This window comes from Thermobia domestica, chromosome 10 (assembly GCF_964235325.1).
Source record: "Thermobia domestica chromosome 10, izTheDome1.hap1.1, whole genome shotgun sequence".
Classification (NCBI taxonomy): domain Eukaryota; kingdom Metazoa; phylum Arthropoda; class Insecta; order Zygentoma; family Lepismatidae; genus Thermobia; species Thermobia domestica.
Genome location: NC_137463.1, coordinates 50,088,361 through 50,110,785, shown reverse-complemented (window position 1 = coordinate 50,110,785; position 22,425 = coordinate 50,088,361). Strand labels below are relative to the sequence as shown.

Here is a 22,425-nt window from a genome sequence, read left to right as displayed (position 1 = left end):
AACAAAATTCATTTAATTACTTTAACTAAATGCATTAAGTTGCATCAAGATACCAAAAGCGAATTACAGTGATTGAAACTTTGATGCAACATGCCGTGAAATAAAGAAATAATCTACGACGGACCGTAGAAAGATACTATGTAATTTCTACAACTTTGTATTTAGTTCCTGCGCAAAAGCCTATTTTTTCTCAATAGGAAAATTATATATTCATCAACTTATACACCTTGCTTTATGTTCAATCTAATAACGAATATTATTTCTAGAGAATCTCTATAAATGGAGAGATATGACTGAGAATTTTTATGTACATTTGAGATGCAAATTCTAAATTATTTTTCATTGCTTCTTGAAATTTATGAATAATATTCTCTGTAATGTTTACTATATCAGATTCCCCGTGACGTAATCAGTAAGCTGACTACCATGTAATGACACATTTCAAATAATATTTCTGAAAGCGAAATTTACTCTAAAGGTATATGCATGGCTATTGCTACGAGTTTCGCCAGATTTTGGTTTACTTGGTAAATTAATGCATTTCGTGGAGTTAAAAAAGAAAACTAGTTATGTTTATGTCTTTATGTGTCTCTTAAAAGTGTCAACGTTTACACCTTCACAACCCCTCGATCACTTCCGGTTGGTTGACGTGTAATTATATGTTAAAATAAGTTTTATAGAATTATAACTCAATCAATTTTAGATTTAAAGATGTCTTTGCAGGGGTTGACAATAGTGGCTATACAATTTATTTCACGTATAAGTAAATACTGTACTCTAACATATGAATTAGTGTCTTCATCACCGAAACTTTAAAAGGAAATATATTATAAGTTCTACAAAGCTTTGTCACACTTATAAACACAATTTAAGAACATGAATGAATAACAATATATTTAATTTAGTGTTCCATGGTGATGCCTCATACGATATAGAAGTCAGGTAATTAAATGAAATCAATGATTACCAAGCAATGGGCAAAATGAGTAGAAAGAAATGTATAGTTTTTTTTGAAGTTTAGCTTTCTATTTAGCGGCTTAGTTTATGAGGTTCGTGGGTTATTTAGACATAGCGCTACTTATTCTTACGTAACTCGTTGAGTGGGTTACCATTCATTCATAGCTTTAACTGATGTTATTTGTTGAAATTTAGCGTTCCTTTTTCAGTACTAAGACTAAATGAAACGTGACCTATAATTTAAGGTAGAACCCACTCGGAAATTTCAATTATCTCGTACAGAGAATCAATCGGGTGTACGAAAGACGCGCGCGGTCGCCACTAGAACACGGGTAGCACTTAGGGAGCCCTTAAAAAATCAACAAACACAATGTCGTGAACCCTAAACTAATATGTTTAAAGTACTTCTATTTCTTCTAATATGTTTCCCATTTTGAAATCGTAATAGTTTTATCCACCCCAAAAATCAAACTATTTTAAATAAGAGTATTATGTTAGATTTGTGACTCGTATTGCAACAAATTTGTGTGGTAAGGTTTGTGAGTACCCTTTTTTGGTAATAGTATTCTTAGTGTAATACGTAATGCAATATCATAGCAGTATGTGCATCAACGAATGTTAGAATTTAGTAGAATAAAAAATTAAATATTTCAAAGCATTTGGCTTTTAAAATCATAGAGATCTTGTTACAAAATGTAAGTATAAAAATAGCAAATTGCGATAAAAGTAGAGAATGATATGTTAAGTTAAAAGTAAATACTAAATAAATAAACGCAGTGGTAATTGGAACAAAGAAAAATGTAGCAAATATAAAACTTAGAGAGGAAAAAGGTAGAACAGAAGAATATTGTTCGGTATTCAACATTTACATAATATTATAAATAGTAAAAATCTAAAGTATAAATAAGAAATAAATATCAAGCTATGAATTGCGAAACATGTTCTGGATAGAAAATCGAGGCTATTTTGTGGAACACTGACTGCTAGAGCTACGGGAAACATTCAAAAATCCTTCGTATGAAATATTGCGTTGAAAGGAGCAGAAACATGGAAGAGTTAATTAGTGCCCCCAAAGACTTTGAATTGTGATTACGGAGAACAATAGCACAAATCTAACAGTCGTAGTGAAAGAAAGCGAAAACGAAGTTTTGGAAGTAGTTATGGGGAAATGGGAAATGGTGAAGAAAATTTAAAAAAAAAAGAGAGAGAGAGAGAGAGAATAAATTGGTTGTTGAACTGTTGCGTTTGAAGGAGTTCATGTTACAAGCTGTAGTGGAAGATTTCTACAATAAATATATACTGCTAAAGGAAGCTTTTTTTTTTTTTTTATCGAAAGCGAACCATCCTGATTAAGCGCGTTGTTTTAGTCTACGAATCACATGTTAAATTTCCGGTTGGAATAATTTTTAAATGTGTACAAGATTCCTTCGTGGCAAAGCGTTATCGTACGCGACTTTGACGTGGAAAACCTCAGGTTTGATTTTCGGCGGGAGCTCACATGGTTCGAATTCCACGTTATGCTGTAGGTATACATCTCATATAGCCTTGCTGCTGAAAACCAAATCGAATTATATACGTACAAACTGGGAGTAGTTATTTTGATTTTACTTCCAATGTAGGTCTTATCTCCTATACTTTTAGTGCTTAAGATGGAGGTTAAACTGAAACGAACTCAAGCTGACCCAATCTTACTTTGAAGTCCATACATTTAAATTTTCTTGGGGGCACCGTGGCTCATTGGTAGAGCGCTAACCTCTTATTTGTGGGGTCTCTTGTTCGATTCCCGCCCAAGTAAGTTTGTGGTGAAGAATATCATGTCCATACTCCCATTTTCTTGGGTGCTCTCATTTCCCCCATATACTCATTCCACCAATTAATCCATCATCATTCATTTGTTTTACTCATTGTCTCAATTAACTTAACTTACATAATTGTGGGACGTTAAACAGACAGATTTAATCATTTTCATTTAAATTTTCTGGACGTCAACTTTCAGAACAGCGGAAGAAGGGACGTTAGACTCGCCAACAGCAAAATAACCTATGATGATGATAATAAAATAATATAAAACATATATATATATATATATATATTTCCAAACATGTTGTGGCAGTTTAGTTGTAAGATTTGCAGACACAATCTTATAGAGTATAGTTTAAATTATTTTATATTTTCACATTCACCCCTCGCTCGAAAATTCATTATTCTGCTTTTACGCTTAGTTACTCAAAGTGTGTAATTATCATCTAACCAGCTAATGCTTTAATAGCAGTTATATCTTATGATTCAACTTACTTAAATCTCCCGAACCTAGAGAAAATAACTTTGTAAGGAACATTTATTAACACAGAGCTATATGCATATTGTTACCTCTATTCATAAGTTAAATTAGTACTCAGAAATAATAAAATATTCATCCATTTCCGTGGAAAGCATAAAGCACTTAGCTTTTCTCTAATTATAGCCTTTACTAAAAGCGCCTTCTTTACAGTCCAAAGTAAGAGTGTCGAGTTGATTGCATGTTGTTGTTATAATATGAAGAAACAATATCTACATATGAACATAAAAAAATATTCCACTTTTCTTAGTTATATAAACTGCCGATAACGTTGTTGGACTTTTGCTTCGAACATGAAGTACAAAGAAGAAGAAAGGGGGAAGATAAAAATGTAAATGATTATTAATTTATATTTAAGAACTTAAAATTGAAAATTTTCTGCACAGCTGCAGGTTTCATTCCAGCAATCAAGACACGATTCTATATTTACGACTATCCTATAGATCCATCGTAGCTATATAGTACGGTAAACGTTTTTGTATCTAATAATTTAAGTTCGATTCCCAATGTCATTTCATATGGTTTGAATTCCACTTCAATCTGTAGAGCGAAGTCACATATCTACAGCGTAGGTGCTGAAATGAATTTCAAACGTGTTGGTACAATTCAATCCTTACCCAAATGTATATTTGATAGGTAGTTTTTTTTTTTAATCAGCTTTTGTTTATCGTGTTCCCTTATATCTTGCTTTCTGCTCATATTTTTACTGATATTACTTGTGGGTCGACATACCCACATGTGCCATTTGAAGGCAAAGTGACATTTGGTAAAGCGCTCACGTCTAGTAGCAATTACAGACTACATGAATGTGTGGAGCACGATACCATGTCCGAGTGCTCTTGCAACCTCTTCTGTTTCCTCAAAATGTATCATTTCGTAAAGTGGGTGAGTAATAAAGCGCTTAACACTAGTGCAATGGATCTCAGGTTCGATCCTAGCCTACGACAGATAACGAGCTGTGAGAACATCTCATCCATGTGCTCTCTTTATGTTCTTCCATTTACCTCTCTCTCTTTCTCTCTTCATCCCACGAAGTTTTAACTATTAATCATTTACTTCCATTGTTCATCGTCTGTAGCTTAAAAGTAAAATTTAGAATATTAAATTCATTTTTGCTTTATTCACTTTCATTAATCTTTTATCACCTTTATACTGTAGACTAAAACTGTAGCAGAATTACAAAAAAGATTCAACTTCGTTTTTCCCATTCTGTTCCTCAGATTCGTTGACACTTAAATGTAAATTTGTTACTTTTCTTCTTATTTCTGTAGAGCAACAAAATCGAATTTGCGATAAACCTAAAGAGTAATATTGACATCAGACATAAAAGAACTTAAACATTTTAATTTATTGTGGAAGGGAATTTATTGTGAAAGGAGGATTTTTTTTTATTAAAAAACCTCATAAATCTGAAATTAATTGTTAACAACCAAAAAGCATATAACATCCGGAATGAGCATTAATGATTATATATAAAAGGAAGAAATTTCTCTTACTTACCACAAAATGTTGCCTGGTAAATGATAGATGCCCAAAATAGAAAACAACTCATTCCTCTTGGGTCACAACCCATCCCGGCTTGAAGTCAAGAAACCTGAAAACATATGCACTTAACTAAGATAATTTTACTAATTATGTCTGTCCATCCACAATCCCTTTTATTTTATTTTTTCTACCATAACGGAATCACATAGAGCACAATAACAAACGTAAAACTTTCAAAGTAAATAACTTTTAAGAATTGTTTTTCACTTCAGAAAATATTTATGATCACCGTTTATCGAGATTTTCGCGTTAGTTAAACTTTTTTTTTTAATTTCTTAATTACAGAGGTTCATATAACCTCTTTATACATTGTCCACATAAAACTTCATTGTTTTTTACTACTTGGTGGTGTCCAGAATGGTATTTTCTTTATGTAACACTAAAGTACACTAAACATTATCTATAAACACACTAAAGAAACAACTAATACACTTTTGAACAATTAGTATGATACTCTTTGACCTTCGGAGTACGTCAAACAAGCTATGGTAATGGATCTTCACTGTAGGGCTCCAATAACTACAATATGGGTAACGTCACTGCTTAAAACAAAGACCACACATAAACTTGAATAATGTCTAACACGTAAACCAATTCTTGTTATTCTAGAGTCTGTAACATAGCTTTCAACCGGTGGTGAAGTTCAGTTTTTCCCAGCATGTCCCATTAGTTAGTAAAAGCGGAGGCATCTTGATGTCAACGATACTCAGTTATTTTGGCAACAACCACCGGTTGGTTTCAATCCATTAGCGAGAAGGTTAGTTTCTTTTTTTTTCTTTCTATTTCCCTACATTTTCTTATTTTGAGGGTTCGTTTTCCGAAACCAAACAATCACACAAACCGTAGATTTCTCTTGGCTATTTTTTATGTTAGTAGCTGTATTTTTTTTTCTTCTTAATGTGTCGCTCTTGATGGACGCCTTACACCTGTGCGTCCTGGTGGAATATAAAATTAGAACTTCTCCAAGAACCACACTGCCGCCGAAAAGGTTTTTGATTTTATTTTTTTCTTCTTTACTTAGTGAGATTCCAAGAACGTAGGTGGATACCTGATGCCTTGTTTGGGAACCGAACTCCAAAGCTTTCGAACCGGCTCAGAGAGCGCGCCGCCGCTGACAAGATCGGTGCAACTGGAGAGTTGAGGTTCAGCGTTCTTCGACGTCGTCAGTGTTTGGATGTGGGGCACAGCGCGAGAACTAAGGAGGGGGTGGCAACACACAGTGAAAGAGAGAGAGAGAGGGAGAGAGAAAGAGCGGAGCACAACGATGGCGCTCGAGTAGAGGAGAACTGAGGGCTTGGTCGTGGTATTGGAGTGGGTGGGTTTCGGAACGCTGGCGTCCGTTTCCCGGACAACTGCGAAATCGCGTTGCGCTGGCGCAATTGCACTCGCTCGTCGTCTGTCTCCGTGCTCAAACCCCAAACCTCTGTGTGGTTCTTCATCTTTTCTATCTTTTTGTGAGCCTCTCTCCCTGCGTGTGTGTGTGTGTGTGTGTCGCTCTATCTTTCTTCTCTTATGTACCCTTCCTACATGATATCAACTTATGTAGGGCTGAATATCTAGGACACACACATACACTTAATATAAATATGCATATTGCTTGGCAGGACTTTCAGCACAGTGTCTATATTACAACAAATTAACATGATATATCTACAATTCACACTCACTCAATCTCGGACTCCCATCTATCTCTCTTTCTATCTTTCCATTTGTATATGTGTGTGTGTGAGAGAGGGAATATCTATATCTTTAATACTAACATACACGTGGTTTAGTACAGAACTTTACTATACATATGATAATTAACTGGAATGTTTCATAAGCCTTACTATATGTATCAACCCTCTTTAGGTCTAAGTATTAGGTCAGTTCCGCGGTCAATTACGGTAAGTTGCTTGCTTCAGAAACATCCCGATCACTGTTTTGGATCTCCCTTTGGTTACTAGATCTCGTTTCACCTCCTCGGCCTACAAAAAGCATATTAAACTCAATCCATCAAACATCCAGTAATCTATTCTTTCAGCAATTGAGTTACTTTTATTTTTATATCGCACAATGTCAATTGCCATAGATTAGTTGTATACATTTTGGGAAACATACTCACCTAGGATCAAGAGTGAGTAAGTGGAGCACAATATATTGACAGAAATAAACTACATTCGTAATTACAAACATTACAATAAATTGCAACGACGAGGTGTTTAATAAAATGCTGTACAAACCAGGCCCGTAGCCAGACCAAAAATTTAGGGAGGGCGGTAGAAGTTATGGGGGGGCCGGGCCAATCATATTATGCTTCATCACCATATTATAGTTCATTTGTAAACCTATCATGAAACTTTTATTGGGGCCAGCGAACATTTAGGGGGCCCCGCCCCCTAGCTCCCCCGTAGATACGGGCCTGGTACTAACACAAGTACAGTATTGAGTAAGAACTGAGATTCCGTTAAGAATATGACGGTGCCGCGGTGGCTTAATGGTAGAGCGTTCACCTCTAGTGCATGGGGTCCTTGGTTCGATCCCGCTTCGCGCCAAGTCAACTTTGTTGTAGACAATCACCGTGTACGTGGATTTTCTCGGGATTCTTCTGTTTCCTCCCACTTTCTTCAATCCACAATTTCCTTCATTCCTCATCATCACCATCTCCTTTAGCCTAGCCAGCATAACCGTGGGACTTAAAGATTTCATTTCATTTTTTCTGTTAAGAACATCGTTTGTAAGAGTAATCTGTACTCCAATCATATGTAAACGTTTTGCTGGAAATAAACATAAGTAGTTGATTATTACAATTATTACTCAAAATTTAAGAATTAAGCCCTGCATCTGAAACTGCAAAAGAAGTCAGAACAACGAGTGACAAGAAATGGCGGGAAATACGCAACGTTCAGAAAGTGGACGCCAGGTAAACAAGGTTGTGAATCACTGTTGTGAATCACTGTCAAGGTTGTGAATTACATGCAAAATTTAATGTGTTGTCTGTGATTATCGTACATCGCCGAGGAAAAAGAACTTTTTCGATGAAATGTATATTAAGTTTTAGTATTACGATATACACTGAAAAAGCTTCCTGTTGAAATTTAAGGTGAAGCGGGGTCTATTTATTATGTATGTCTTTATGTTTCCTATTTTTGAATCATGACTGGATGCATCAAGAGGAATAGATACATAGAATATTAATAGCAATACACATTAAGATTCCTTTTATCAATATGGTTAGTAAAGGATTCGATTCCTTTACTAATCGACGAGGAAACTGATTCGATTCCTGGTGACAAATCATGTGATTCGAATTCCAACCTTACACTCTAAGTATATATATATATATATATATATATATATATATATATATATATATATATATATATATATATATATATATATATAGCGATATAGATTTAGATATAGATATATACCTATACATGGTGTTAATGAACTATAAGAGGAAAAATTCATGTGGACCTGTGGGAAAAAGTGCATAGTTTCAGAGCTAGGGCTGTCCAAAATCGCAAAAAAAGTCAAATTTCAACAGGCCCTATTTCGCATTCCAGAAACTGTGGGTAGTGGTCCTTATCAAAGTAAAGGAAGTCACGCATATGCAATCCGAAAATGCATATTTCATTAATTTTTATTGAGTGTACAGAGAATTCCATACAGGGTGAAATTCCCAGACATGCCATCAACAGAATTTTGAGATATACTCTGATTTTATGATTGGTCCAAAGTAGCCAAATGATAAGCCTTCATAGCAGTGAACACAGGATTATTTAGCTCGATGTCTTTAGTTCAAGGTATTAAGGATCGTCAGCAGCACGGTATTTCGTACTCGGGAAAACGTATGCAGCAATGTTTTCATTCACACTTATAAGTGAAAAAAAAAACTGAAATTTGCCTTGACGAAATACATCACATCATGCATTATTCTGAACACAAAAAACATGTAGCTGCCGGTTCCTAATACTTCCGACTTCCCTCCAAAGAATTGGATGTCCAAAGAATTGGACGAGGGACCTGAACTTTATCGCAATAATGAAATAGCCAATGCATTTCCACAGTATTTCTCTTCAGTTTTTGTGCATGACACAGACAGCACTAATATCACTATAGTAAATGACGTAAATGAAAAACTAGAGTTACTTAGCGTAGATGAAATCACTGAATCTGAAGTAGAAATGTCAATCAAAAAACTAAAACCCAGAACAGCTGTTGGACCCGATGGAATACCTCCATATATTATAAAGGGGTGTATAGATGCATTTACGTATCCACTATGGATCGCATCCAATCTCTCTCTGAAAACATGTGTTTTTGCAGATAAATGGAAATCATCTATAGTTTGCCCAATACCAAAGACCAATAATAAAAATGAAATAAACTACTAGCGGCCCATATCAATTTTATCTACTTTTGCAAAAGTATTTGAGCAAATTTTATACAGACGGATAATTCACAACATACAACCAGTAATATCATCATATCAACATGGTTTTATTCCACACAAATCAACAACAACTGATCTTGCAATTATCACAGACTTCATAGCGAACTCGTTCGATGTTGAATGTCAGATGGATATAATATATATAGATTTTGAAAAGGCGTTTGATAGAGTCAATCACAAAGTATTATTACTTAACCCTTTCACAGAGGAAGTCGACTTTTGTCGACAGAACCAAATTTCCTTAACATGCGAATGTCGACTATAGTCGACGTGTTAAAATTTGTTTGTCCGTATCTTGGCTTTGTCGAGAGTAGTCGCCAAAGTTGTACCGTTCATTTTTGTTTGTGTTCTATTGTTTTCGATAAACAATAGAAATCACACAGAAAACCTTTGGCGACTACAATCGACAAACCCAAGATACAGACAAATTTTAACACGTCGACTATAATCGACATTCGCAGGTTAGGGAATTTTTTTTCCGTCGCCTTTCACAGTGAAAGGGTTAAGCTAAACAACCATAATTTCTCTCCTTCCTTGATCAAGTTCTTCTCATCATATTTAAGCAATCGTAAACAAAACGTTATCTACAAAGAGTTTAAATCAACTGACTATACTACATACTCTGGAATTCCACAGGGCTCCAACCTAGGACCGTTATTGTTTCTTTTATTCATTAACGATTTCCCTGATCACATATCATTAAGTAACAAATTTCTCTTTGCGGATGACCTCAAAATATACGCCAGGATAGAGACCATCCATGACTGTCTCAACTTACAACATGACTTAGAAACTATTGCAAACTTGTGCTCTCTTAAGAAACTTAGTGTAAAAATATCACCACACTAGCACAAATGTATTACTCTTATGTCCGATCAAAACTGGAATATGCTGCTGTGATCTGGAGCTCATCGCATCGACAATACCGAAACCAACTCGAAAAAGTCCAATCCAAATTTATCAAATACTTAGTATACAAGAGTACTGGAATCTATCCATCTTAAGAAAACTATCTTACATTAATAGACAACTTCTGGTACATCTGATCTTTCTTCGTAAAATAGTACAAAATGAGTTTAATTGTACAGATCTGATATCGACACTAAATTTTCATGTCCCGACACTTAAAACTCGTATTGAGAAATCTGGCTTGTTCTATTGCAAAAAGACAAGGACCAATGTATTATTGAAGTCACCAATCAGGAGAATATGCTCTTCTTATAACAAATTATGTATCGAGCACAACAAAATTAATAAGTTTATTGTAAGTGGTTGAGAACCACTGCTCTATGCCGACCAAGCATAATGGCTCAGTTGTAGAACACTTATCTCTGATGCGTGGGGTCTCTGGTTCGATCGTAAACAACATAAAGTATAAAAACATCTTTTTTCCCCGTTTGGTTTCTGTTTACGTTCAATAAATGGGCGTACGAACAGACGAAAGCAGTCTGTCTTAGCCATATCTACGCCGAGGGCCGTGGTAGTTCAGTGATAGAATACTCAAGAGTGATAAGTGAGTGTTTCCGGTTCGATTCCAGCTCTCTCCCAAGTGCCTTTGGAGTCGACAAACATTGTGTACGTTGGTTTTGTGGTTGTTCTCTCCCTTCTTCCAACATTTTCATTTTATCATCATTATTCCTCACATGACCACAGTCTTCCTTAGCCTAAGTGCCTATTCACCGGACATTAAACTAAAAAAAAATTTTAAAAAAACTATTCCTACCATACATATAAATTATGTGTATGATGTTTCAGAGATTATGGTAAAGACACTAACAACATAATTCGAACATAAACACACTACTCTTATACCTTTCCTCTAAAGAGTTTTAATCTCTGTTTTCCATGGTGTTGTCCACCAATGCATCATCCAAATCGATTTATGCCTGGAGACGTACTGGTATCCTGTGGAACTCTTCTATGATAGCTTCAAGTAATTCGGGCAAATTTTGTATATGATGTTGATACACTTTATCATTTAAAACACTCTATAAGAAAGAGTCAGGTGGTTTCAGATCGGGAGATCGAGGTGGCCACTCCCCAGACCCAGCGTTTCGGGAATGTTTCGTTCAGACCCACCATCTTGGCTCGCATATACTAACGGTTCTAAGTTCAGTGACCGTTATCCCCACTCTCAGACTACACAGTGTTGCCATATCGAAATTTCTTGTCCAGAAATACAAATGATACACTGAGTCAAACATAATATACATAATTTCGCGCCACCCTGTACTATGGACGTCTAATAACAAACCAAATAAGAGTTAAGTCTTCTTTGTTGGAAGGAACGGTTGAGTCTTAATAAAGATGAGCACTGAGGCTGTGTATTGCCTTTGAAAAGAAGCCAATGGTCGACAACAGTACTTCATAAAATGATGCTGTTTAATCAAAAACACAATGACCAAAAGCATCTATTACAGCTAAAACTCAATAAAATTTCAACAAAACATAAAATAATTTATAGTTGTCATAGATAAAACAGAGGTAGTGAAAAAGCTTTAATTTTGAAGTCGGAAGGGATAGATTTCTTCCGTTTTTACTCCTTGAACTCGTAATTCATTGCACAAAACCACGTATCACTATTTATTACTATTTTTAGTCTCTAGTAATCAATATTAAAACCTGAAATGATTGTTATTTGCCGCTTTCTGTTTGAATAAAGGGTTAAAATCGATAAAAAAAAACACTTATCACCATCTTTTATCGTATTTGTTCTACGTAGGTGAATATTAATACTAAAAAATGTAGTGTATTCCAATAACTTCATTATTTAGTAGAGATTTAAATGAAATATTTCATTTTAACGTACCACGATTATGCAATTTAGGTTAGGGGTGAGGATAATAAGGTAAGTGAATGAATGATAGTAGAAGCATTAGTGGAAGGAGAATGTGGGAGGAAACGCGATTACCTCGTGAAAACCCACGGACACAATGTTGCCCACTACAAACTTACTTGGCCGGGGTTCGAACCAGGGACCCCACGTACCAGCGCTCTACTACTGAATCGCTGTGCCTCCCCCTCCTTCGTAGATATTTAAATATGGAGATTAAATATATTCTTGGGAAGCTTAATTGATTGCAGAACACTACTTCTGCAGGGCCGTAAATTGTAGTGGGCAGGGGGGCAACTGCTTCCCAGGGAAGCTCCCGTCGTTCATGGGGGGCCCATTTTAAAACAAAATTTACTTACTCCCTATGCGATACGAACATGAAATTATAAATGAAGCATCAAATAGGTTCACTATATTATATAAACAAAACAGCACACAAGAGTTAGAAAAAAGCAAAAACAAAAATGTGTCGTGGGCCCATTTCAGTAAAAAAAAATGTCTACTATTAGGGACCCTAGAAATAATATTCGTACAGATTTGACATTTGTCAATATTTTCCCCTTAATTAATTTGTCATGTATGAAACGGGTCCAGGGGAGTAACTAACAGCCCCACAGGCCTTGCCGTGCGGGAGGACCCACAAGCTCTGGAGGGCCCATAAAGAGTAAGAGAAAGACGGAAAGAGGGGGCCCAAGAATTAGAAAAACAACTTTTTCTAGGGGTTCAAATACGCGTATTAATGCTTGCCCCCCAGGAAAAAATCTAAGTTACGGCGCTGCACTTCTCTGCACTTATTTCCATTTTTGCTTTATAATGATCATCGTTAAAACAGAAAATGGTTGATTTCTGTTGAGTGCATTGTATGGATCACCTCCATTGACAAACTTGTTGCCTACCTTTTAACCCTCTATATCCTACTAACATTAACAATGATCCATCAAGTAGTACGCGAGATAGTTTGTGTCCAGGACAGACGGACGGTCGGACGGACACACAAATTAAATTTCTAAAGGAACTTTATTAAATTATATTCTTTTACAACGAAACAAATCAGATAGTAACTTAAAAATCCTCAGAATCCTTCTTTTATTTAGTGTATAAACGCGAGAATGTAGACAACAGAGTTGGCATCCTCAAACCTAACCAATATTATAAGTTAATCCTAAACTTTCTCTGAAGTCTAACACGGAAGGCTCAGGGCGATTGTAGCGCAAATCGATTGCAGATATAGCGCATCTGAGAGGGCATGTTGACATTATGGAGATCATGAAAGTTTAAGGTGCTATTAACGATATAGAAAGGAGCTACTGGTCGTGGAACTTGAAAAGTTGAACACAGCTTATAATGGGCAATATGCAACTTGTCATTGAATATCTTGAAAATGGGTAGAGCAATCGGAATGCTATATTTGGCCCGTCAGTCTATTGCATATTCAGTAATCCTGCACAACATATATAAACCACAGATCGCAATGTTGTAAACTGTTGCAAATATACAAATTTCAACCAGCACAGTGTCTGTTCTTTGCATTGAACTTGATATAGTGTCCGTAGTTTGCATCACTGAGCCGCTAGACTTTGCTATATTTGTCTCTCTTATTAGTACTTTTCAATCTACGTTTTATGTAATATTTAGTATCATTTTAAGAAAATGCATTTATTTTAAATGGGAGCCGGGGTGGCTCAGTGGTAGAGCGTTTACCTCTGGTGCTTGGGGCCCCGGGTTCGATCCCAGCCTCCTCCAAGTGAACTTTGTGGTGGACAAACACCGTGTGCGTGGGTTTTCTAGGGGTTCTCCTGTTTCCTCCCACTTTCTTCATTCCACCATTTCATTCATCACTCATCATCACCGCCACCTTTAGCCTAACCGGCATATCGTGGGATGTAACACTAAAGATTTCATTTTTAAATTTTAAGTTGGCAACACTTCTTTAGGGATGGCAACAATGTTTATGTATTTCGATTCACTTTTTTTTTTTTTTTTTGCGGGGGTCATTATTAAGTGCCCGATTGCTCAACCCATTTGCAAGATATTCAATTTCAAGTTGCATACTGCCCATTATATGCTATTCTAGACTTATCAAGTTCCAGGACCCCTAGTTCCTCTCCCTATTGTCCATAGCACCCTAAACTTTGGTAATATCCATATCTCATCATGCTCTATCAGATGCACTACGTCTGCAATGGATTTTCGCGACAACCACCCTGATCCTTCCTTGTGAAAATTTTGTACACTCTACTAGAATGTATCGAATACTCAGTGAAGCGATACATTTTTCACAATACGAACGCTTGGCTTTACTCACTAAATGGAAATGTTTGAGATTATAGTTTTCATACGCAAAAACGCCAAAACCACCTTTCTTCGGGAATCAGTACACGGCGATATCTGGAAGAGGGATCAAAATAAATTTTAGTTTGTCAGTGAGAGCTTATTCTCTTGAGTGTTGGAGGTAATCAACACTGCTGAAAAGTGTGGAAAAGCTGCCATTACTGAAGTTGCTTACTTTGTAATGAATAACGAAGGGTTAGCGGGATATAATCACTGAAAGATATGCAACATCTGGGAGGTTGTGCTAGATGTTTTAAATTACGTATTATAGCTGGCCTGTTTCATGCGCAATACAACTTTCACTTGTTTACCCATGCAATATTAGCAAGTTTATGTGACGGATCACCGTTTTTCAATAGAGTTAAGTAACTTTTAGATTGTACAGGGTGTCCAAAAAGTCCCGTTACACCTGCACTATAATTGCTCAGGGTGTCTATCGGTCACGAAAATCATGAATGTCACGAAAAAGTCACGAAATGAGAAAATGGTCATGAAAGTCACGAAATTTAGCTTTTGGGTCACGATTTTTTTAAACTGCACAAATGTAAGTTCAGATTGAAATATTTTGTTCTATAAAACATCAAAGTTCAATGCCAAAAATGTCTATCGTCAGCTTTAGACGCTACCAAATTGCAAGCAAAGTACGTTTCTATCGCATGGATGAAAATTCGGCCTAATTCGCATTGAAAATATATGAGGAAATTTTATGATTTGGTAAAGAAAAGGTCACGAAAAGTCACGAAATTTCATTTTGGAATTTTAGTAGACACCCTGCTGTTATTTCAAGTTCTCTAGAATGCTTCTGATCGACTTGCAGGCTGAATTCTTTAATGAATTACTAACATCTGCACAAGTTTCCTTTCGGTTGATAGACGACCAGAACGAGGAGCATCCAAAACACTTTTCAGACGAAAAGCTTTGTTCTCCCACGTTCTTAAAGTCTGACGACCTGGTGGCTTCTTATTGAAACGTTCACGAATCCTATCCATCACCTGCAGAACATTTTTGTTGTTGTGCCTCTCTTCATGGATCCACACATTTGCCATTAAGAGCTCCTCCAAAATGAAGTCATTTGTATCTGCCATTGTTGTTCAGCAAACACTGAATGGACTGGTCAATGCACAGACTTTATCATTCCATTCTTCGCGGGCAGTCACGTGAGAGTTCCTCAGGAATCGCGTGGCAGTTCACTTGAGGGGCACTGTTGCCATATCAATGATCAGCATGGGAGGTTCAAACCTTAATATCTTACATTGTCACTAGTGATGGACATTTCAGTTACTTTTCCGGAATTGATTCCTTTCAACCCATTCCAAAGAAGGTTTCGTTCCTCCGGATCGGATCCTTTAGTTCCGGCAAGTTGTACGATTACGAGTTTCTAGGTTTTTCAATCCGGTTCCTCTAAATAAAGATTCGATCCTCCCTTCCTTCCAATTTACACTCTTAGATGAGGTCTTATTACTGTATATGGTTATATGAGTGTATAGAGAGATCCATGCCCTTTCGTACGGCATGGGTAAAATGGTGCACCCCTAAATTTCGGGAGGAGTACCTAGGATCACCCCATTAAATTTTGGAAATTGCCAAAATTTAAGGAGATTGTCCTTTGTCCCCCTGCTAAAATTTAGGAATTTGCCAAGGAACCCCTGCTAAAATTTAGAAGGAAGGTCCCTGGTACCTCTAGATCATTGACTCTGGGTCAGGGACCATTGGTCCTGATGTAGGAGCTATTAAGCCATATGTGGTTCCTTACTACTACGACTACTCTCAGTAGCCTTTCGGGTTTCACTATCCACATATTTCATGAAAAAAAAATATAATAGAAGTCCTTCTTCGACAACTTCTTTCGGGGTTTCTTAAACAAATTTTTATCAATGTAGTAAGTAAGTAAAATCTTTTAGTATTTTGAAGAACAAGCATGAACAAACGGCAAGCAAGACACGAGTTCTAAAATTTGCATCTGGAAATAAAAGTCATTACAAAAGTTGAACCAAGCAAGAAATGTCAAAGTAGAGATCTGATTCTAAATTATCAACTGGTATTGATTCTCAATAAATACTAACATTTTTAAGGTTTCAAATTATGCTATTCGAACTACAGAAGGCTTTATAGAAGGCTATGAAAGTCGTCTGTCTGTTGGTATGTGTCAGAGCAAAACGGTGTTTGGTCTTTAAGGATTCCAAGATATGATCATCTTATTTGAATAATTACAACCCCCATTCTTTTTTTTCTCTTCCCGCCTTTTTTCTTTCACCAGTATTTAATATCATACCGAAAGAAAGTAAATGATTTCTATTGTTTGATGTGGGCTAATAGCTTTTTTCTTGGGCTAGTAAAATTTTGTTGCTTATTTGCATCCCTGGATTACAAGATATGGTCATCTTGTTATAACAATTGTAACCACAAACTTTCCTCTTCCCTTTAGTGGAAATATCAAGAGATCCTGGAACGTGTTACTAATTATTTTAAATGGGAACTACATGTACCAAATTTTATGTCAACACTTGAAAGATTCGGAGATATGGACACTTTACTATATTAATGGCCACCTTAATTTCTTCCTTTCTCGTCGAGTTTTATTTTCTTAGTGGTAGCTTACGTCACAAATCCTATACACCGTCAATATTTCATGGTTCTAAGGAAAGTGGTTTGAAATGAACATTGATCAGTCAGTGAGTCAGTTGGGCATGGGGGCTCAGTGTTAGAGCGCTTAACTCTGGTGTATGGGGTCTTGGTTCGATTCTCAGCCAAGTTAGTTTGTGGTAGACAACATCGTGTCCGTGGGGTTTTCTCGGGCTCCTGTTTTCTCCCACTTTCTCATTCCACCAATTCTTTCATCATCATTCATTTGCCTTAATCATTGTCCCCCATATCCTCAAGGGCATAATCGCGGGATAATCAACTGAAACGATAGTTAATCACGACTTTTTCTTTGATGTACAGAGTCTAATAGTTCAAATATTAAAAACCATGTCATAAAACTTTCAGAGGTTCGGAGATATGGACATTTTAATGTAATAATTTCCACTCGCACTCCTTTAATATTCACTTAAATATTCCAAAAACCTTTCTTTAGTAGTACCGTACCAAATCCAATGAACGGTCTAATTTGAAGTTTCTAACTTAAGATCTAACTTCGGGCGTTGACCAATCAGTCAGGACATATAATTTTATGTATAGAGATTGAATATATCTCTGACTTGTTTTTCGAGTATTGAACACTATGGTTTGGAATTGTACCTATGTGCAGATCTCTCGTTCTGTACTGCAAGAGTGAGTGACCACAGTTTTTGGCTGTAGAATTCTTTGGCACCGGAAAAGAAAAGCTGATATCGCGTTACGTCTAATGCATCAATAACGACTGTATGTATATTGAAAAATAATTAATGTGTTACTAACGGAGCAATGTCACTCAGAGATAATTGCACCAAATTTGGTGTAGAAGTAAGTAATGGGAATAGGAATGGGAAGTTTCGTTTCGCAGGCGTTCGGAATCAGAAATAATAGATTCTACTGTTCAGGAGAAGTATGGCCTGTCAATCAGATACTGATGAGACAGAGCCTTTGCTCTGTGTCGCGGCCAATGCAGAAGTTAAATAAAGTAGAATAGAAACAGAAAAGATGAGCTGAACAGAAAATGCACGAATATCCGCCCTCAGTCCCACCAATCAAATGCCGTAATACTAAATCATCAACTGCCATACCCATCTATGTGTATAAAGAGTAATTGAAATGAATTTTTAAAAAAGCAGTCTCATCTGTTTCAAACTGAAGGTGTATTGTTTTTTTTAGCATACTTATTTTTTGAATACAGTATGTAGTATGTGTGTATAGTGCTATGTGTGCCTGTCATATTTTTTATTGCTTCTGTTAACAACTGTTTCATTATGTCAATAAAAACAATATATAACACACTCTACGGCATATTAAGGTTAACTACGGTATTTTCTAATCTTGTTAAGACACATTTGGAAGCTATCTTTACCAACATGGCGTGTGTGTAGACAGTGAAGACGTTCTGTCTCATGTGTGCTAAGCAACAGAACTGAAACGTTCATGTTTATTTTGTGTTCATACTATTAAAGTCGAATACGTGAAACGTGCGTGAGTTATATTGGGAGTCTTGAACGCAGGTGTTTCGAGGCTGTTTCTGTCCAAAATATTTTGCTGCTTTCTAGTGATGAGTAGACCAAATTCAAATATTTCTTTTATCCTTGGGGTTAACATAGTTGTCCTCAATGTACTCAAACGGTTCTTTTTATTATGGCCGACCACAGTCGTTCCCATTTTAAACATCTCTAATCCCGAAATATATTTTTAAATTCGCCTCACAGAAACATAATACTTTAATTTTGTTGGGTGTCACGTCGTAGATATCAAACACCCATACAAATAAAATCAGTTAATATTGGTGGGTTCAAACATTTAACGCTTGCGTACTGACAGCATCTTATAGTGTGAAGAAATACAGCAACCTCATTTCAACCCCTTCCCAGGAAACCTTCTGGCGTAACTAGTGATTAATTTTTGTGTATATACTTTCTTTATTTTCAAAATATAATTTCATTAAGCTGACTAGTGACGCATAAGTAATTGGTAACGACAAGAGCAGCGTAATTGATAGATTTAGTATCCCGGCATTCGACTGGCGGATTTTCATTCTACTTTATTAAACTTCTTCTGCATTGGCCGGAACAGCGAGCAAAGGCTCCGTCCCATCAATATTCTGATTGACAAGCCATACTTCTTCAGAACTGTAGGGCCCATTATTTCTGATTCCGAACGCTTGCGAAAGAAGGTTTCACATGTTCTTTTCTATTCCCATTACCTACTCCTGCACCAAGTATGATGGAATTGTCTTTGAGTGATATCACGCCCTTCCCTCGTAAGTCCACAGTAACTAAATCGTGATCCTATGACGTTCGTCTTTCAGTTTATTTATTGATTGGGATTCCTTTTCTGGCTGCCCCTCGTATGGTGAAGTCTTAGTTGTGCAAACAATTGAAATTGAAAATTTTTAATTAGATTGTACTAATTCTATTGTTTGGCTCGTCCTTCAAAAAAGGTCCAACAATTATATTATCTACTTCCAATTAATTGAATGGCAGAAACGTCAACCTAAGAACAATAATGATGTGTGCTTCATGAATACAGTGTCAAGTAAGTGATACTGTGTATGTCAGATTTTCTTATATCTTGTTTTTCTCGAGTTGCCCTCTTAATGCTTAATATTTCGGGAGGAGGAAGCCGTGCTTATGAGCCCACACACGAGGATGTGGTACGTAAATTTTATATCTACAGAGACAGAGTGGCATATAAACACAAAGGCAGTCAATTCATTGAGAATGTGTGGTAAATACTGTAAGTACAATATCTGAATCTGGCTTATTAGCATAATTTGTCATTCAATACTCAAATTCAGGTTTCAATGGTTTTTAAGACGCCCATTTTTCTTGTGTGCGTTCTTCAATATTCCTAAGGAGTTGAAGAAAAGATCTGACATTATTTCCTATAATCTGTTTTTCCATGATCTTTTGAGTCTCAGTATAATAGGTAATTAGTAGTAACAGAAAACAAGGATTATCTCACATAATTACTTTTCGATATTTTTTTTTTTTTTTTTGTTAAAATGTTCTGATTTGACACTACTACCTTAAAAAAGAAAAAAAGAAAATTATTTCTTTCGTATGAGTCCTGTGAAACTTAATTATGAAAACACAATTTCCTATCTTTAACTGGCTTAAAGTCTTCAAAGTTATAGACAGATATATTCGACAAATATGCAAGGTATACGTTGTTCAAACTCTGGCCAGACGAGCTTGTAGTGTCGTGTTAATTTTTTGGATTAAACTTTGGCGTGGGATACCCGGGTTCGATTCACTGCGGGATCTCATGTGGTTCGGATCCCACTTTAAAGTGTAGTTTCATGTCCCATATAATCTCGCTGCTGAACTGGACGTTAAACTCAAAATCAAATCAAATTTTAAAAAAATTACGTCTCTTTTACCGAAAGTTTGTCTCCTAGAAACAAACGATAGCATGCAATGGCCATATATATTCAATATTGTTGCACTTTCAATTCGATGAACAGTGAGTCGTAGAACAACACATTAACGAACAAAATAACAAATAATCAATACGTCACAAACAGAAACTCGATTTTGGAATGTTTTTAAATATTTTACTCACTAATATCATCGTTATTTGGCGACAACTTTCCCCCCTATTTCAATCAAAGTGCAGCTAATAAAGTTTATTGGATGAGTGTTGTGGTAATCACAAAACAAGATTAATAATTCAAAGTATTACTTAATCATGAGTAAACTCTATCATTGGAACTAAATTTTGCAGTACATTGTTTCCACATGTGTAACTACAATGGGTTACATATGTGATTTCTTCTCTCCTAGTGGTAATATAAATATTTACGAAAATGTCAACCGTGGTTTTAATAATTATTTTATAGCATAAAGATACATGGTCTTTTTTTGTATTTGTAAAGTTAATACAGTTTTCAGTAACTAAGTAGATAGTTAACACTTGCGTATATAGTGTCTTTTCGTTTGTTTGTTTGTTTGAAAGTTTGTAGTTTGTTGTCAGCAGACATAGACGCTTCGCGCGTTTATTTCAAGAGTGAGATAACTCAAAATTTCTAACTTTTCAGAAGAAGCGTTTGAAAGTTTCGAAACATAATGAAAAGAAATGGGCGCAAGAAAGACAGGAAGTGCTCTCTAGCGCCCAGTTTTGAAAGCACATCTGTGAAATTTTTACCAGAGATAAAAATCAAGATTAGGTTTCATTTTCTGCTCATGAGTCTATAAGGATGATTTTTGAGCTATGTCACTCTTGAAGTAAACAGGTGATATGATTTAAAAAATTTTCAATTGAACGTTAAGTTTAGTATTAAACCCGGAAGAGTATTTTCGAAAGTGTGGCAAACTTTCTGAGAATAATTCCTTTCTTAAAGAGTCTGAAATGCGATTACAGGAAAACAACCGCGATCACTAGTAACATGTTGTTCGGGTGAATGATGTAAATTGAATTTCTGTTACTAGCTTTCACTGGTGAGTATCACCAACCAAACAATCTGTTGTACTGAAAACCAGTAGTTACGTCTGAGTTTGTTGCTGATAAAGGGGAATCCTTCTTGAGTATATTAGAGGATATTCTATGATCCTTCATTCCAAACAAACATAGCAATGTCTTAACTATTAAACATAATCACCATATTTTTTTGATTACCGGTACTCACCGGTGAAAACTGGTAATATATATTATGTATATATGCAATTTCAACATTCAACCATCCGAAGTGCTAATTGTAGGTAATTGCATTTACTTTAAGATATTTTAAACACTTGCGACCCTCACTGTGACATATGTACATACAAAGACTAGTTAGCTTGGAGCATAGCGTTTCTTTTCGTTAGAATTGCCTTTGAGACAAGATTTAAGGCTGTCTCTTCTCAAACAGTGTCATGAATATTGACGTCTCGTCTTGTCTTGTAGAAAAACGAGACTATATGAGACATGGACCTACATCGTAATGCAGAAATCTAATGTCATGAGTTCTCATCTGCCATATACATATATGTAGGTAGAGAATCTAATCCAAAAAGGGTTGTAGAAATTTTTACCCCTTCGAGCTCATAACTTGCACTGGTAAAATTGTACCTATGACATTTGATTATACAAAAATCGCACACATACACGTTTAGATCTTCTTTGGCAAGTCATGGATACTCACAAATGTAGACTGATTTCAGAATTACAGACGTCTTTCTTACTAAGTGAAATTAGTGATGATGAAGCGCGAACCTAGGTGATGCATAGGTACGGGCCTAGATAGCCATTTAATAGTGAGAGTTGACACTTGATGAATAGAGTCATTTAATAGTGAGAGTTGATACTTGATGAATAGATGCCAATATTTCTCATTATTTCTCATTGTTTCTCAGAGTTCAGATCTTGGCGTTCCAAACG

At 36.0% G+C, this 22,425-nt stretch overlaps 1 protein-coding gene across 2 annotated transcripts in view; it reads right to left on the bottom strand.

Annotated features, from left to right (window-relative positions):
- Positions 1–22,425, bottom strand: part of LOC145662478 (uncharacterized) — an 846,748-nt gene that overhangs the window by 700,717 nt on the left and 123,606 nt on the right. For both annotated transcript variants that reach the window (XM_081728085.1, XM_081728084.1), the window contains exon 2: positions 4,796–4,889. In XM_081728085.1, coding sequence (XP_081584211.1) covers positions 4,796–4,868 — 73 coding nt within the window. In that variant the 5' untranslated portion in view covers positions 4,869–4,889. The remainder of the gene's footprint in view (positions 1–4,795; positions 4,890–22,425) is intronic.